The sequence below is a fragment of the Coregonus clupeaformis genome, chromosome 19, assembly GCF_020615455.1.
Source record: "Coregonus clupeaformis isolate EN_2021a chromosome 19, ASM2061545v1, whole genome shotgun sequence".
NCBI lineage: Eukaryota > Metazoa > Chordata > Actinopteri > Salmoniformes > Salmonidae > Coregonus > Coregonus clupeaformis.
The window spans coordinates 50,828,093-50,844,865 of NC_059210.1; the positions used below are offsets into that span (position 1 = coordinate 50,828,093).

The 16,773-nt window shown below is 44.2% G+C and overlaps 2 protein-coding genes and 3 non-coding genes across 5 annotated transcripts; 4 read left to right on the forward strand and 1 right to left on the reverse strand.

Annotated features, from left to right (window-relative positions):
- Positions 1 to 1,659: 1,659 nt before the first annotated feature.
- Positions 1,660 to 12,037, forward strand: LOC121532222 (40S ribosomal protein S17). The gene is made up of 5 exons (XM_041838034.2): positions 1,660 to 1,748; positions 2,802 to 2,953; positions 4,212 to 4,317; positions 5,121 to 5,186; positions 11,910 to 12,037. The coding sequence occupies exons 1-5, from the start codon at positions 1,746 to 1,748 to the stop codon at positions 11,985 to 11,987; spliced, it is 405 nt and encodes a 134-aa protein (XP_041693968.1). The 5' UTR covers positions 1,660 to 1,745; the 3' UTR covers positions 11,988 to 12,037.
- Positions 2,585 to 2,715, forward strand: LOC121532376. The gene has a single exon (XR_005994281.1). It is a non-coding gene; the product is annotated as a small nucleolar RNA SNORA71 (small nucleolar RNA).
- Positions 4,821 to 4,949, forward strand: LOC121532374. The gene has a single exon (XR_005994279.1). It is a non-coding gene; the product is annotated as a small nucleolar RNA SNORA71 (small nucleolar RNA).
- On the forward strand, positions 11,626 to 11,754 carry LOC121532375. The gene has a single exon (XR_005994280.1). It is a non-coding gene; the product is annotated as a small nucleolar RNA SNORA71 (small nucleolar RNA).
- Positions 12,038 to 14,950: 2,913 nt separating the features above from the next.
- On the reverse strand, positions 14,951 to 16,229 carry cart2 (cocaine- and amphetamine-regulated transcript 2). Its single transcript, XM_041836665.2, has 3 exons — positions 15,936 to 16,229; positions 15,563 to 15,646; positions 14,951 to 15,299 (listed from the first exon to the last, which is right to left on the reverse strand). The coding sequence occupies exons 1-3, from the start codon at positions 16,098 to 16,100 to the stop codon at positions 15,192 to 15,194; spliced, it is 357 nt and encodes a 118-aa protein (XP_041692599.1). The 5' UTR covers positions 16,101 to 16,229; the 3' UTR covers positions 14,951 to 15,191.
- Between the last annotated feature and the right edge of the window lie 544 nt (positions 16,230 to 16,773).

Below are 16,773 nucleotides of genomic sequence, written 5' to 3' on the forward strand. Positions count from 1 at the left end.
TTGGGGAGGGGGGGGTAGAAGGATGACTTTATCCTATCCCAGGTATTCCTTAAAGAGGTGGGGTTTCAAGTGTCTCCGGAAGGTGGTGAGTGACTCCGCTGTCCTGGCGTCGTGAGGGAGCTTGTTCCACCATTGGGGTGCCAGAGCAGCGAACAGTTTTGACTGGGCTGAGCGGGAACTGTGCTTCCGCAGAGGTAGGGGGGCCAGCAGGCCAGAGGTGGATGAACGCAATGCCCTCGTTTGGGTGTAGGGACTGATCAGAGCCTGAAGGTACGGAGGTGCCGTTCCCCTCACAGCTCCGTAGGCAAGCACCATGGTCTTGTAGCAGATGCAAGCTTCAACTGGAAGCCAGTGGAGTGTGCGGAGGAGTGGGGTGACGTGAGAGAACTTGGGAAGGTTGAACACCAGACGGGCTGCAGCGTTCTGGATAAGTTGTAGGGGTTTAATGGCACAGGCAGGGAGCCCAGCCAACAGCGAGTTGCAGTAATCCAGACGGGAGATGACAAGTGCCTGGATTAGGACCTGTGCCGCTTCCTGTGTAAGGCAGGGTCGTACTCTCCGAATGTTGTAGAGCATGAACCTACAGGATCGGGTCACCGCCTTGATGTTAGCGGAGAACGACAGGGTGTTGTCCAGGGTCACGCCAAGGCTCTTCGCACTCTGGGAGGAGGACACAACGGAGTTGTCAACCGTGATGGCGAGATCATGGAACGGGCAGTCCTTCCCCGGGAGGAAGAGCAGCTCCGTCTTGCCAAGGTTCAGCTTGAGGTGGTGATCCGTCATCCACACTGATATGTCTGCCAGACATGCAGAGATGCGATTCGCCACCTGGTTATCAGAAGGGGAAAGGAGAAGATTAGTTGTGTGTCGTCTGCGTAGCAATGATAGGAGAGGCCATGTGAGGATATGACATTGCCAAGTTACTTGGTGTATAGCGAGAATAGGAGAGGGCCTAGAACTGAGCCCTGGGGGACACCAGTGGTGAGAGCACCCCTCAGAGCCTGGTTCCTCTCTAGGTTTCTGCCTTTCTATGGAGTTTTTCCGAGCCACCGTGCTTCTACATCTGCATTGCTTGCTGTTTGGGGTTTTAGGCTGGGTTTCAGTTTAGCACTTTGTGACATCTGCTGATGTAAAAAGGGCTATATAAATACATTTGACTGATTGATTGATTGTGCATATGGAACATTTCTGGGATATTTTATTTCAGCTCATGAAAAATGGGACCAACACTTGAAATGTTGCATTTATGTTTTTATTCAGTATAGATAGTAATTAGGTGCTTACAGTTGTCTTATTTCACACGTAGGCTACATGTGTTTATTGGACGTGTTTTGCATATGCCACTCCCCCTGAGAGTGGGGTTATGGCCAGGGATCATTCATTATTGACAGCGACCCTGGACCAATTAGGGTTAAGTGGCAGGCTGAAGGGCACATCGACAGATTCTTCACCTAGTTAGCTGGGGGATAGAACCAGCGACCTTTCGGTTACTGGCCCTAGCTCTGAACCGCTAGGCAAACTGCCGCACGTATGTGCAATATTTTCACTCAACAGGGGAAACCAAATGTACAGTACTATATCTGTAATGAACTGCAAGTTTGATTAGATCTTTTTTTTTTTTTTTACCAATCCTCTACCACAAGGGGGCGGCACCCTTTGACCCTTGATTTCCCACATCCGCGTGCCCTCTTATTATACTTCCGCTGAAACGCTTGTATAGTCCTCTTCTACCAGCCCGATTCAACATGGTGGGTACTTGAACATTTACAACCCCTCTAAATCTATCGTAATCCTCTCTTTTTTACCAGCCATAATGGTATTTATGTCTAGAATAGTGAAATGTTGGATGTATTACTCAATCGCAATGACATATTGCGTTAGGATGCCCTTCCTGGCTGATTTTATGAACAATATGAGGAGTGTTCTCCGAGATGCTAACGGAAGAAGCAGTATGCTAGCATTTGGCTGCACATGAACAACCACGTTTTCATTTTACATTTTAGTCATTTAGCAGACGCTCTTATCCAGAGCGACTTACAGTTAGTGAGTGCATACATTTTCATACTGCCCCCCCGTGGGAAACGAACCCACAACCCTGGCGTTGCAAGCGCCATGCTCTACCAACTGAGCTACAGGGGGCCATGTCTTGATTTGATTACAATCAGTAGAGAACTGGCCGTGCCTTTAATATTGGACACTCATTATCCGCAGTGTGGTTAGTGGTGTTGCACCTTGTTTTCAGATGTATGTAGGAAATCAATTTTGTTCGGGATACTGATTAGCATAGTTAACTAGCTGATTGCGAAATCATACTAGCTAGTTAACCACAGGTGGTCTGTTTTCCCAATGTAGGGAACCCATTGTTACTGGCTTACTCACCGGTGTAGTTAGTCGTGAGATCTATTTACTAGCCATGTAGGTAGATGGCTAGGTAGCCAGTCTGCTCAAAGTTCCTAGCTCGTTAGTAGTAGGTACGACCTTGTAAGTCAGTAGATCCAAATGTAGGTTGCATGGGCATGCCAGCCGTGGGCATGCTGATACCTCCTAAAATGTCAACAGCTTTTGAAATGTCATTTACATTGAACCCTGTATCGAAAGTGGCTATGGCATTGATTGAAGTGGCCAGGTCATTGATAGTACAGGAAAAGTGAATTGAGAGACTTTCCCGTGTTCGATGGGTCCTTCGTCCCTCTCGAACCCTGGTTCTCTCAGACATTTTAAATTCAGAAAATGTAGGCCCATTCTGATCATTCAGGAGACGAGGATAACCTAGTCATTTGCACAACGCCTTTGTTCCACAGGGACGAGTCAGGACTAAGACGGTGAAAAAGGCCGCCCGGGTCATCATTGAGAAGTACTACACCCGGCTGGGAAATGACTTCCACACCAACAAGAGGGTGTGCGAGGAGATTGCCATCATCCCCAGCAAGAAGCTGCGCAACAAGATCGCTGGGTGAGTCTGGTTTCTTAATCCTTATTGTCTCTAATAGTAAAGCGGACTCTAACCTCAGCGACATATCTAAAGCTTGTGTCTGAGTTCGAGCAGCAGATGGTCCATAGACGACGTAGTACAGCAACGTTCAACCAACCGTGGCTATATTTTCTTCATTCTCAATTTGGAAGGCACCGTTGTCTTTACTCCTGTTTCAGGTGTAGCCAGCAGATCAGACACTACGCTTGCTTACAGCTACACTACAGGGTCGGACAGGCCGTTGGCTTAAATTAAGTCACCACGGAGCCGGCACAAGATATGGCTCGGAAAACGTACCTCAATCCAGGGATGAGAAATGCGTTGTACTCTGAATTGTCCCAACTGTTATACAGAGAAGATGGAATGACAGCTAGTTTTTCTGGAAAACTGTCGTCCTCATGCTAGGTAGCAGAAGCCACAGCAGAAGCCACAGCTCTTTTGTTGTCCAACGCGATGCACCATTCCATAATGGCTGCTGTTGCTGCTGGTGCCTAGCATGAGGAAGAAAAGGGCAGTTAAAAACGAGCAGTCGTTCAATCTGTGACAATTGGGATAATGGGACAACTGAATATATGAAGATGTTGAAGGTGGTTCTGTAATTAGATGGATTGTTTAGGGGTGTCCCCATTTTGCGGGGATCTCTATGGATGCTATGGGCGGCAGCACTGTCCCTATGGACACGATGTATACCCCATTCTGTCATCTGGAGACACCGACATTGTCCTGCGTTGCTAAACATGACATCAAATTGTTTTAGTGCTCTTCTCCTTTCAGTTTGTTGTGCTGATAGACTCATGTTTAGGCAGTGTTTTTTGGCAGGTGTTTCCTATGGATTGAATGAGCAAAAAGGGTAGTTCTACTTCCAAGAGTCAGATGAACTTGTAGATACCATTTTTGTCTCTGCGTCCTTGGAGGGAGTTATTCATTCTATCATATCCCTGACCTAGCTGATTATTGATAGTTTGCCACCTAAAACCCTGTATCAAAAGTGACTGGCACAGCTGTTGCCGTAGTCATTGATGGTACAGGAATTGTGACTTTGAAAGCGTTTCCTGTGTTTGTTGGAATACCTTTTCCTGTCAAACATCTTCCTCGTCCCCAACACCCTAAACTTGAGTGAAACCTCATTCTCATGTTAGATTAGTTTTCAGTGATCTAGCATAAATATTTTAGCTTGAATCCATGGTGTGATCTAATTGCTGTGACAATTGTGATGTATGTGAATGGATTGTGCTCTTAGGTATGTGACCCATCTGATGAAGCGTATCCAGAGGGGTCCGGTCAGAGGCATCTCCATCAAGCTGCAAGAGGAGGAGAGGGAGAGGAGGGACAACTACGTCCCAGAGGTAAGTGTCACCAACCCACCCACACTTCTGAGCATCAGAGCACAGTGCATCTATACTTGCTGGCAACGCAAAGGTCATGGGTTCAATTCCCACAGGCATCACATAAAATATATGCATTAACTGAGCTATAAGTTGGTTTGGTTAATCAGTGGCATATGTTTCTTGATGGCAATGGACTAACCAAATTCTTTCTTGATGCTTGTGATGTATAGCTGGGTGGTGTCCTTCTCAAATGAATGGACTCTATAGGCATGCCTTGCTGATGTATGCATGTTTGATTTGCTGTCCAGTAGGGAGTTGTATTGCTGTGTCCCTACCTCTCGAACAGTTATGATTATAGCTATGCATGTTTCTACTTTGCCTAGGCACGTAAAGATGCATTCATAAACTGCTTTTGGTCATCAATTATCTCCTTTCTTTGCTGCCATTGGTTATCTTCAGTGTATGGTTGAGATGGGATGTGAAATACCTTTTTGTCAGTCAAATTCTCATTCTTTGATTTGCCCTGTATCGAAAGTGACTATGGCATGACTGTTGCCATAGTCATTGATAGTACAGGAATAGTGGTCTTGAAAGCTTTTCCCGTGTTTGTTGGAATACTGGTTCCTGTCAAACCCTGTATCTTTCAAACAATGTGTTAACAGCTTAAACCTTGCCCCAGGCAGCCAGTAAATGCTGTACGCTCTGTTGAGTTGTATTTAACTGTCAGTGTTGTCTGTTTACTATGCACACTATTACTAATGTGTTTGGACAGTGTTGACATGATGCATTAGCACAGTAACTTCACTTTTCTCTGTTTCCAGGTTTCTGCTCTCGACCAGGAGATCATAGAGGTGGACCCCGACACCAAGGAGATGCTCAAGCTACTGGTAAGTCTCTCACAGGCAGCTACAATTTGGTGTCTTAATGAAGAATATACACTACCTGATCCAAAGTATGTGGACACCTGCTCGTCGAACATCTCAATCCAAAATCATGGGCATTAATATGGAGTTGGTTGAGATCTGTGCAGTCAAGTTCATCCACACCAATGTCGACAAACCATTTTGTGTATGGAACTCGCTTTGTGCACGGAGGCATTGTCATGCTGAAACAGGAAGGGGCCTTCCCCAAACTGTTGCCACAAAGTTGGAAGCACAGAATCGTCTAGAATGTCATTGTTTGCTGTAGCTTTAAGATTTATCTTCACTGGAACTAAGGGGCCTAGCACAAACCATGAAAAACAGCACTAGACCATTCCTCCCCCACCAAACCTTACAGTTGGCACTATGCATTCGGGCAGTTAGCGTTCTCCTGGCATCTACCAAACCCAGATTTGTCTGTCGGACTACCATTTACATGCAGACTCCTGAGTGGCGCAGTGGTCTAAGGCACTGCATCGCAGTGCTAACTGTGTCACTAGAGATCCTGGTTCGAATCCAGGCTCTGTCGCAGCCGGCCGCGACCGGGAGACTCATGGGCGGCGCACAATTGGCCCAGCGTCGTCCAGGGTAGGGGAGGGAATGGCCGGCCGGGATGTAGCTCAGTTGATAGAGCATGGCGTTTGCAACGCCAGGGTTGTGGGTTCGATTCCCACGGGGGGCCAGTATAAAAAAATATGTATTCACTAACTGTAAGTCGCTCTGGATAAGAGCGTCTACCAGAGGGTGAAGCGTGATTCATCACTCCAGAGAAGGCGTTTCCAGAGTCCAATGGCGGCAAGCTTTACACCACTCTAGCCGACACTTGGCATTACGCATGGTGATCTTATACTTGTGTGCGGCTGCTCGGCCATGGAAACCCATTTCATGAAGCTCCCGACGAACAGTTCTTGTGCTGACGTTGCTTCCAGAGGCAGTTTGGAACTATGTTGTGAGTGTTGCAACCGAGGACAGACCCAAAAAAAATGGACGTGCTTCGGCTCTCGGCAGGCCTGTTCTGTGAGCTTGTGTGGCCAACCACTTAGCGGCTGAGCCATTGTTGCTCCTAGACGTTTCCACTTCACAATAACAGCACTTAGTTGACTGGGGCAGCTCTAGCAGGGCAGACATTTGACAAACTGACTTGCTGGAGAGGTGGCATCCTATGATGGTGCCACGTTGAAAGTCACAGCTCTTCAGTAAGGCCATTCTACTGCAAATGTTTGTCTATGGAGATTGCATGGCAGTGTACTCGATTTTATACACCAGTCAGCAATGGGTGTGGCTGAAATAGCCAAATCAACTATTTTGAAATGGTATCCACAAACGTTTGTGTGTGTATATATAAATGTATGTATATATGTATATAAACTCATCAAAAAAATAAACGTCCTCTCACTCTCAACTGCGTTTATTTTCAGCAAACTTAACATGTGTAAATATTTGAATGAACATAAGATTCAACAACTGATACATAAACTGAACAAGTTCCACAGACATGTGACTAACAGAAATGGAATGATGTGTCCCTGAACATAGGGGGGGTCAAAATCTAAAGTAACATTCAGTATCTGGTGTGGCCCCCAGCTGCATTAAGTACTGCAGTGCATCTCCTGCTCATGGACTGCACCAGATTTGCCAGTTCTTGCTGTGAGATGTTACCCCACTCTTCCACCAAGGCATCTGCAAGTTCCCTGACATTTCTGGGGGGAATGGCCCTAGCTCTCACCCTCCGATCCAACCGGTCCCAGACGTGCTCAATGGGATTGAAGAGCACTTTTTGTCAGTCCTGTCTGGTCCAGCGACGGTGGGTTTGTGCCCATAGGCGACGTTGTTGCCGGTGATGTCTGGTGAGGCCTATTGCGGACAGTCTGAGCACTGATGGAGGGATTGTGCGTTCCTGGTGTAACTCGGGCAGTTGTTGTTGCCATCCTGTACCTGTCCCGCAGGTGTGATGTTTGGATGTACCGATCCTGTGCCGGTGTTGTTACACGTGGTCTGCCACTGCGAGGACGATCAGCTGTCCGTCCTGTCTCCCTGTAGCGCTGTCTTAGGCGTCTCACAGTACGGACATTGCAATTTATTGCCCTGGCCACATCTGCTTGCCTCTTGTCAGTAGAAAGGCCTCTAGTGTCCTAAGTTTTCATAACTGTGACCTTAATTGCCTACCGTATTTTAACGACCGTTCCACAGGTGCATGTTCATTAATTGTTTATGGTTCATTGAACAAGCATGGGAAACGGTGTTTAAACCCTTTACAATGAAGATCTGTGAAGTTATTTGGATTTTTACGAATTATTTTTGAAAGACAAGGTAAGTAATGAGTGTACAGCTTGTATAACAGTGTAAATTTGCTGTCCCCTCAAAATAACACAACACACAGCCATCAAAATAACACAACACACAGCCATTGTCTAAACCGCTGGCAACAAAAGTGAGTACACCCCTAAGTGAAAATGTCCAAAAATATGGCCCAAAGTGTCTATTTTGTGTGGCCACCATCACTTTCCAGCACTGCCTTAACCCTCTTGGGCATGGAGTTTACCAGAGCTTCACAGGTTGCCACTGGAGTCCTCTTCCACTCCTCCATGACGACATCACGGAGCTGGTGGATGTTAGAGACCTTGCACTCCTCCACCTTCCGTTTGAGGATGCCCCACAGATGCTCAATAGGGTTTAGGTCTGGAGACATGCTTGGCCAGTCCATCACCTTTACCCTCAGCTTCTTTAGCAAGGCAGTGGTCGTCTTGGAGGTGTGTTTGGGGTCGTTATCATGTTGGAATACTGCCCTGCGGCCCAATCTCGGAAGGGAGGGGATCATGCTCTGCTTCAGTATGTCACAGTACATTGGCATTCATGGTTCCCTCAATGAACTGTAGCTCCCCAGTGCCGGAGGCACTCATGCAGCCCCAGACCATGACACTCCCACCACCATGCTTGACTGTAGGCAAGACACACTTGTCTTTGTACTCCTCACCTGGTTGCCGCCACACATGCTTGACACCATCTGAACCAAATAAGTTTATCTTGGTCTCATCAGACCACAGGACATGGTTCCAGTAATCCATGTCCTTAGTCTGCTTGTCTTCAGCAAACTGTTTGCGGGCTTTCTTGTGCATCATCTTTAGAAGAGGCTTCCTTCTGGGACGACAGCCATGACCAATTTGATGCAGTGTGCGGCGTATGGTCTGAGCACTGACAGGCTGACCCCCCCACCCCTTCAACCACTGCAGCAATGCTGCCAGGACTCATACGTCTATTTCCCAAAGACAACCTCTGGATATGACGCTGAGCACGTGCACTCAACTTCTTTGGTCGACCATGACGAAGCCTGTTCTGAGTTGAACCTGTCCTGTTAAACCGCTGTATGGTCTTGGCCACCGTGCTGCAGCTCAGTTTCAGGGTCTTGGCAATCTTCTTATAGCCCAGGCCATCTTTATGTAGAGCAACAATTCTTTTTTTCAGATCCTCAGAGTTCTGTGCCATGAGGTGCAATGTTGAACTTCTAGTGACCAGTATGAGGGAGTGTGAGAGCGATGACACCAAATTTAACACACCTGCTCCCCATTCAAACCTGAGACCTTGTAACACTAACGAGTCACATGACACCAGGGAGGGAAAATGGCTAATTGGGCCCAATTTGGACATTTTCACTTAGGGGTGTACTCACTCTTGTTGCCAGCGGTTTAGACATTAATGGCTGTGTGTTGTGTTATTTTGAGGGGACAGCAAATTTACACTGTTATACAAGCTGTACACTCACTACTTTACATTGTAGCAAAGTGTCATTTCTTCAGTGTTGTCACATGAAAAGATATACTCAAATATTTACATAAATGTGAGGGGTGTACTCACTTTTGTGAGATACTGTGTGTGTGTGTGTGTGTGTGTGTGTGTGTATATACATACACACACACACACACGTTCAAAAGTTTGGGGTCGCTTTGAAATGTCCTTGCTCTCGAAAGAAAAGCAATTTTTTTGTCCATTAAAATAACATCAAGGTCAGCATCCCGGTGTCGCCTCTTCACTGTTGACGTTGAGAATGGTGTTTTGCGGGTACTATTTAATGAAGCTGCCAGTTGAGGACCTGTGACGCGTCTGTTTCTCAAACTAGACACTAATGTATTTGTCGTCTTGCTCAGTTGTGCACCGTGGCCTCCCACTCCTCTTTCTATTTTGGTTGGAGCCAGTTTGCGCTGTTCTGTGAAGGGAGTAGTACACAGCGTTGTACGAGATCTTCAGTTTCTTGGCAATTTCTCGCATGGAATATCCTTAATTTCTCAGAACAAGAATAGACTGACTAGTTTCAGAAGAAAGTTATTTGTTTCTGGCAATTTTGATCCTGTAATTGAACCCACAATTGCTGATGCTCCAGATACTCAACTATTCTCAAGAAGGCCAGTTTTATTGCTTCTTTAAATCAGCACAACAGTTTTCAGCTGTGCTAACATAATTGCAAAAGGGTTTTCTAATGCTCAATTAGCCTTTTTAAAATGATAAACTTGGATTAGCAAACACAACGTGCCATTGGAACACAGGACTGATGGTTGCTGATAATGGGCCTCTGCGCATATGTATATAGTCCATTAAAAACCAGCCGTTCCAGCTAAAATAGCCATTTACAACATTAACAATGTCTACACTGTATTTCTGATCAATTTGATGTTATTTTAATGGACCAAAATGTTTTACTTTCTTTCAAAAACAAGGACATTTCTAAGTGACCCCAAACTTTAGAATGGTTGTGTGTGTGTATACAGCTGTGGAAAAAAATTAAGAGACCACTGCACATTTCTTAAATCAGCATCTCTACATGTATGACAGCCATTCCAGTGTCTGTTGAATTTCAACATAGGCACACTTCATTCTACTGAATTAGGTTCTGATTAGGTGATCACATGAACCAAATCTTATTTAACGAGGAAAAGTATAAAAACCACTGCTGTGGTCATCACTATCCTCTTGCAATAGTACCAGCTGGATGGCAAAAACAGTGCTAATAGTACCTCAAAAGTAATATTAATCAAAAAATAACTATTGGCCATGCCAAAAGAGTTGAAAAGGAAAGTTTTGAGTGAGGAAAAGAAGGGTTCAATGCTGGCTTTACTGGCAGAGGGATACAGTGGCAGAGGGATACAGTGAGCGTCAGGTTGCTACTATCCTTACAATTTCGAAGACGGCGGTTCATAAGAACTAGGTCAAGCAGCAGACATTGGAGACAACAAAGCTACAGACCGGCAGAGGGTGAAAACGACTCTACTGACAGGGATGACCGCCAACCCATTCGAATGTCACTCAACAACCGTAGGGTGACATCAAGTGACCTAAAAAAAGAATGGCAAACGGCAGCTGGGGTGAAGTGCACGGCGAGGACTGTTCGAAACAGGCTCCTAGGGGCAGGGCTGAAGTTGTGCAAAGCTAGAAAAAAGCCCTTCATCAATGAGAAGCAAAGAAGAGCCAGGCTGAGGTTTGCAAAAGACTATAAGGATTGGACCGTAGAGGACTGGAGTAAGGTCATCTTCTCTGATGAGTCCAATTTTCAGCTTTGCCCAACACCTGGTCGTCTAATGGTTAGACGGAGACCTGGAGAGGCCTACAAGCCACAGTGTCTCGCACCCACTGTGAAATTTGGTGGAGGATCGGTGATGATCTGGGGGTGCTTCAGCAAGGCTGGAATCGGGCAGATTTGTCTTTGTGAAGGACGCATGAATCAAGCCATGTACAAGGTTGTCCTGGAAGGAAACTTGCTTCCTTTTGCTCTGACATTATTCCCCAACTCTGAGGATTGGTTTTTCCAGCAGGACAATGCGCCATGCCACACAGCCAGGTCAATCAAGGTGTGGATGGAGGACCACCAGATCAAGACCCTGTCATGGCCAGCCCAATCTCCAGACCTGAACCCCATGTGATCAAGAGGAAGATGGATGGTCACAAGCCATCAAACAAAGCTGAGCTGCTTGAATTTTTGCGCCAGGAGTGGCATGAAGTCACCCAACATCAATGTGAAAGACTGGTGGAGAGCATGCCAAGACGCATGAAAGCTGTGATTTGAAAATCAGCTATATTGATTCATGAACTCTTCCTAAGTTAAAACATTACTTATTGTGTTGTTTAAAAGTGAACATTAACTTATTTTCTTTGCATTATTCGAGGTCTGACAACACTGCATCTTTTTTGTTATTTTGACCAGTTGTCATTTTCTGCAAATAAATGCTCTAAATGACTATTTTTATTTGGAATTTGGGAGAAATGTTGTCAGTAGTTTATAGAATAAAACAAACAAAAAATATTTTTACCCAAACACATACCTATAAATAGTAAAACCAGAGAAACTGATAATTTTACTGACTTTTTCCCCCAGCTGTATATGTGTATGTTTAGCCTTAAGATAACAGCTTGGCTTAAACCCTGTATCGAAAGTGACTATGACATGACTGTTGCCATAGTCATTGATAGTACAGGAACAGTGACATTGAAAGATTTTCCCGTGTTTGTTGGAATATCGCTTCCTGTCAAACCCTGTATCTTTCAAACATATTCCACATCCTCCACAATCTTAACTTCAGGGTGAAACTGTACTCACGGCTATGAGACCAGGCTTCTGTGATTTACATCGTCATCATGAACCTGTGGTGTATTCTGGTGGTTACTTGATGGTGGAATTTAATTTAATTTTCCCCTTTCCTCCAGGACTTCGGCAGTCTGTCCAACCTGCAGGTCACCCAGCCAACTGTCGGAATGAACTTCAAGACACCAAGAGGAGTCTAGGCATTTGTAATATATCTCTTTAATAAATAAAAAAGGTACAAAAAAAGCAATGAGTCTCCTAGTTGTCTTGCTGTTTAGATATGCATGAGTGATTCTTAATTGTGTATGCCATTTTTTTATTTTTGTCTTTTTAATTATGTTCTCTATTTTTGTATTCTTATTTTTCGTACCCCTTTTTCTCCCCAATTTCGTGGTATCCAATTGGTAGTTAGTCTTGTCCCATCGCTGCAACTCCCGTATGGACACGATGGTTGAGAGCCGTGCGTCCTCCGAAACACAACCCAACCGAGCCGCACTGCTTCTTGACACAATGCCCGCTTAACCCGGAAGCCAGCTGCACCAATGTGTTGGAGGAAACGCTGTACACCTGGCGACCGTGTCAGTGTGCACTGCGCCCGGCCTGCCACAGGAGTCGCTAGTGCGTGATGGGACAATAACATCCCTGACTGCCAAACCTCCTAACCTGGACGACGCTGGGCCATTTGTGCGCTGCCCCATGGGTCTCACGGTCGCGGCCGGCTGAGACAGAGCCTGGACTCGAACCAGGATCTCTAGTGGCACAGCTAACACTGCGATGCAGTGCCTTAGACCACTGTGCCACTCGGGAGGCCCCTGGGTATGCTAGGTTGATGGACATTTTTATTGGATAAGCACTTGGTCATCATTCATGTCCTTGACTCAATTTAACTGTAATTTCAGGCTTTGCAATAAAGTTTGGTTCCTTATACGTACAGTGCATTTGGAAAGTATTCAGACCCCTCAACTTTTCCCACATTTTGTTACATTACAGCCTTATTCTAAAGTGGATTAAATAGTTTTTTCCCTCTTCAATCTACGCACAATACCCCATAATGACAAAGCAAAAACCAGGTTTTAGAAATCTTTGCAAATTTATCACAAATAAAACCCAGAAATATTACATTTCCATAATTATTCAGACCGTTTACTCAGTACTTTAAAGTACCTTTGGCAGTGATTACAGTCTCGAGTCCTCTTTGGTATGACGCTACAAGCTTGGCACACCTGTTTTTGGGGAGTTTCTCGCATTCTCTGCAGATCCTCTCAAGCTCTGTCAGGTTGGATGGGGAATGTCGCTGCACAGCTATTTTCAGGTCTCTCCAGAGATGTTCGATCAGGTTCAAGTCCGGGCTCTGGCTGGGCCACTCAAGGACATTCAGAGACTTGTCTCGAAGTCACTCCTCCGTTGTCTTGGCTATGTGTTTAGGGTAGTTGTACTGTTGGAAGGTGAACCTTCGTCCCAGTCTGAGGTCCTGAGCACTCTGGAGCAGGTTTTCATCAAGGATCTCACTGTACTTTGCTCTGTTCATCTTTCCCTCGATCCTGACTAGTCTCCCAGTGCCTGCCACTGAAAAACATCTCCACAGCATGATGCTGCCACCAACATGCTTCACCGTAGGGATGGTGCCAGGTTTCCTCCAGACGTGACGCTTGGCATTCAGGCCAAAGAATTCAATCTTGGTTTCATCAGACGAGAGAGTCATGTTTCTCATGGTCTGAGTCCTTTAGGTGCCTTTTGGCAAACTCCAAGCGGGCTGTCAAGTGCCTTTTACTGAGGAGTGGCTTCCGTCTGGCCACTCTACCATAAAGGCCTGATTGGTAGAGTGCTGCAGAGATGGTTCTCTCATCTCCACAGGAAATCTGGAGCAAGGTCAGTGACCATCGGGTTCTTGGTCACCTCCCTGACCAAGGCCCTTCTCCCCCGATTGCTCAGTTTGGCCGGGCTGCCAGCTCTAGGAAGAGTCTTTGTGGTTCCAAACTTCTTCCATTTAAGAATGATGGAGGCCACTGTGTTCTTGGGGACCTTCAATGCTGCAGAAATGTTTTGGTACACTTCCCCGATCTGTGCCTCGACACAATCCTGTCTCAGAGCTCTACGGACAATTCCTCATGGCTTGGTTTTTGCTCTGACATGCACTGTCAACTGTGGGACCTTATATAGACAAGGGTGTGCCTTTCCAAATCATGTCCAATCAATTGAATTTACCACATTTGGACTCCAATCAAGTTGTAGAAACATCTCAAGGATGATAAATGGAAACAGGATGCACCTAAGCTCAATTTCAAGTCTCATAGCAAAGGGTCTGAATACTTATGTAAATGAGGTATTTCCGTTTTATTTTTATTACATTTGCCAATTTCTAAAAACCTGTTTTCGCTTTGTCATTGAGGTATTGTGTGTAGATTGATGAGAGATATATTTAATCAATTTTAGAATAAGGCTAACGTAACAAAATGTGAAAAATGTCGAGGTCTGAATACTTTCCGAATGCACTGTACTAGTATTACACACTCACTTCTGCGGTATGCGATTTACATTACTTAACTTTTTAGAGATCTTGAGTTTTGATTGAGTCTATTTGAACGAACATTCCATTTGACCAATTCAGTCAAATTTGAAACTGTCAGTTCCCTCAAATGACATCTTTACATTTTGTTTTCCTACTTATGTGAAGATTAAGAACTGTTTGGAACAAGTTAAATTAGTAATATAGTTTATGGAAAAATATGACTAATTAAAGTAGGTAGTTGAAGTACAGTTTTCGATCCAACCAGGTTTGTGTACCCGAGTAATTTTCACAAAATTAGTTCTCCAGCATGCACCCAGGCTGAAGACTTAGCTTTAATACATCTTACTTCCCCTAATTCCCTACCTCCTAACGTACGTTTTTGTTATACCATGAAAGGAAACGTGTCATGAAATTCAAGTTCCAGTGGTTTTGAGGTACAGTTATTGAAATGCTCAATAGGATCTTTGTATCATGAGAACAGCATATACACACATTTACTAATCCTAACTTACCTTTTTACAAGAGCCTTCATGATGCATTTATTAATAAATTACCTTCTATTTAACAAATATATTTAGCGTTTTCATGAGAAATGTCCAGGATTGTGAGAACTAGAAACGGAGAATTCAGAGACCAAAAATACTGATTACGAAATACGTTGTGACACACTTTAATGGACAATATGGAGAGTTCAGTAACACTTAGGTGACACGTTTCTTCAAACTCCAGGAAACGATAGCATGTACCATTATCTAATTTGTGGTCCCACTATAACATTGACAATTATAGTCAGCCTGTATTTGAAAAATATTCATAAAAATAATGACATATGTTACATTATTATCCCTCGCTTAAATAACACGATGAAAGTGGGTTGAATCCACACAACCTACATTCACAAGCACTTCAACAGAAAGAAGTTGCAGAAAGCTCCCCGTGGACAGTCGCACATTTTGCCGATTCGAGCGCCTTTCCTCACCGCGCAATGCTCCCCCACGTCGCACTGAAAAAGGTTAATGTCACATTGTTAAATTAAAACAATGAGGATAGTGTAGGTTACAATATCATCCTGTAAATCGTTTCGAAACACCCCGCATTTATGAAATAATCCAATGACATGTTAGGAACTTCCAATAGCATAAGTCTACTTACATTAAGGACACTTGACCATAATAAAATAAAAACAATCTTGTCATTCTGCATTTAGTAATTATTCGTCATATACAAAATTAATACATTCTCTGAACAAAGAGGGTAAAATCTTACCGTGGGAACTTGTCCAAATTTCTTTTCCCATGGATTAATTCTTTTGGTCTGCAGTTTTTTGAGAACTTCGTGTAGAGCTCCAAGCTGTGGAAACAGTAGGAAATACACAATTAAAATATTACATCACTTCAAGCTCTGACCGTTATGTCTTGTCATTGTGTAGCATTACTACAATTCCTTGAGCTTATATTCATATTTTGACCCAAAAATCTAAAACACCATTCATGGTCTCTCGAACAATGTGCTTTTTATTTTGTATTTAGCATAATTTAGCCTACTCTATTTCTCGAGGTAGTGGAATCTAAATTCCAAAAGCTGCTCGCGGACTTAAGTATTCATGCATACAGTTTACAGACAATATAGCTAGACTTACAAGACGTTTTTCGTTCGTTAGATTCGGATTTCTTGGATAGAAGTCGTGAATGTTTCTCGTTTCCAAATCCACTTCCATTTCTGAGTCGCTCGTTTCAGCACCACATAGGATGGACAGCAGCGCTGTGCAAACTACCGCTCTCGTCCAAAGCTTAGAGCTCTCCATGGTCCTGAAGTGCTTTACGAACCCAAGCGCACCAAGTTGTTTCCTATTTCAACTCAATTGACCAATCCCTGCAGTTTTGCCTCCTTTTGTTTGCTCTTCAGTGTTTGTATTCTCATTGATATTGAATTGCTCCGCCTTGAGCATTGATCTCCTTATATACGTAAGAGAAATGAACCTACGTAAGAAGCACATTACGCTGTCCAAATTTGTCTCAGCAAGTGCCCTTCAGAATTATTTTTGCTGTTGTGGTCTTTACTAGTGCACAGAGTACAGACATGGGCAGTTTAATATTTGATTATAATATCTGATAATTTTTATTAGAATTAACAAAACGTAATCTGATGATTTAGAAAGTTAGTTATATTTTCAGAGCTTCTTCAGTAAATAGCCTACCATGGACAGTAAGTTGTGCTACATTTTGTATGGAATTTGGAACTTCAGAATTTGGGGCTGGTTTGCCAGACACAGATTAAGCCTAGTCCTAGACTAAAATGCTTGTTCAATGGATATTCTCCATTAAAAGTGCTTCTTAGTCCATTACTAGGCTTAATCTGTGTGTGGGAAACAGCCCCTTTTGAGTTTAAAACAAGTTCTCACTGGCTTCTTTTTGAATTAATCTCTTTATGAGGAGATGGGTTCTGAATGATAAAAGGAGGATCATCCAATGATGATC

Bases quoted from the DNA above. Each gene is read 5' to 3' on its own strand.
- LOC121532222 (XM_041838034.2), top strand. The intron at 2,954-4,211 runs GTGAGTCTGGTT...TTGTGCTCTTAG, and splicing joins CTGCGCAACAAGATCGCTGG to GTATGTGACCCATCTGATGA. The intron at 4,318-5,120 runs GTAAGTGTCACC...CTCTGTTTCCAG, and splicing joins GGGACAACTACGTCCCAGAG to GTTTCTGCTCTCGACCAGGA.
- cart2 (XM_041836665.2), bottom strand. From the start codon at position 16,100: ATGGAGAGCTCTAAGCTTTGGACGAGAGCGGTAGTTTGCACAGCGCTG. The intron at 15,647-15,935 runs GTAAGTCTAGCT...CTGTTTCCACAG, and splicing joins TAACGAACGAAAAACGTCTT to CTTGGAGCTCTACACGAAGT. The intron at 15,300-15,562 runs GTAAGATTTTAC...AACCTTTTTCAG, and splicing joins AATTTGGACAAGTTCCCACG to TGCGACGTGGGGGAGCATTG.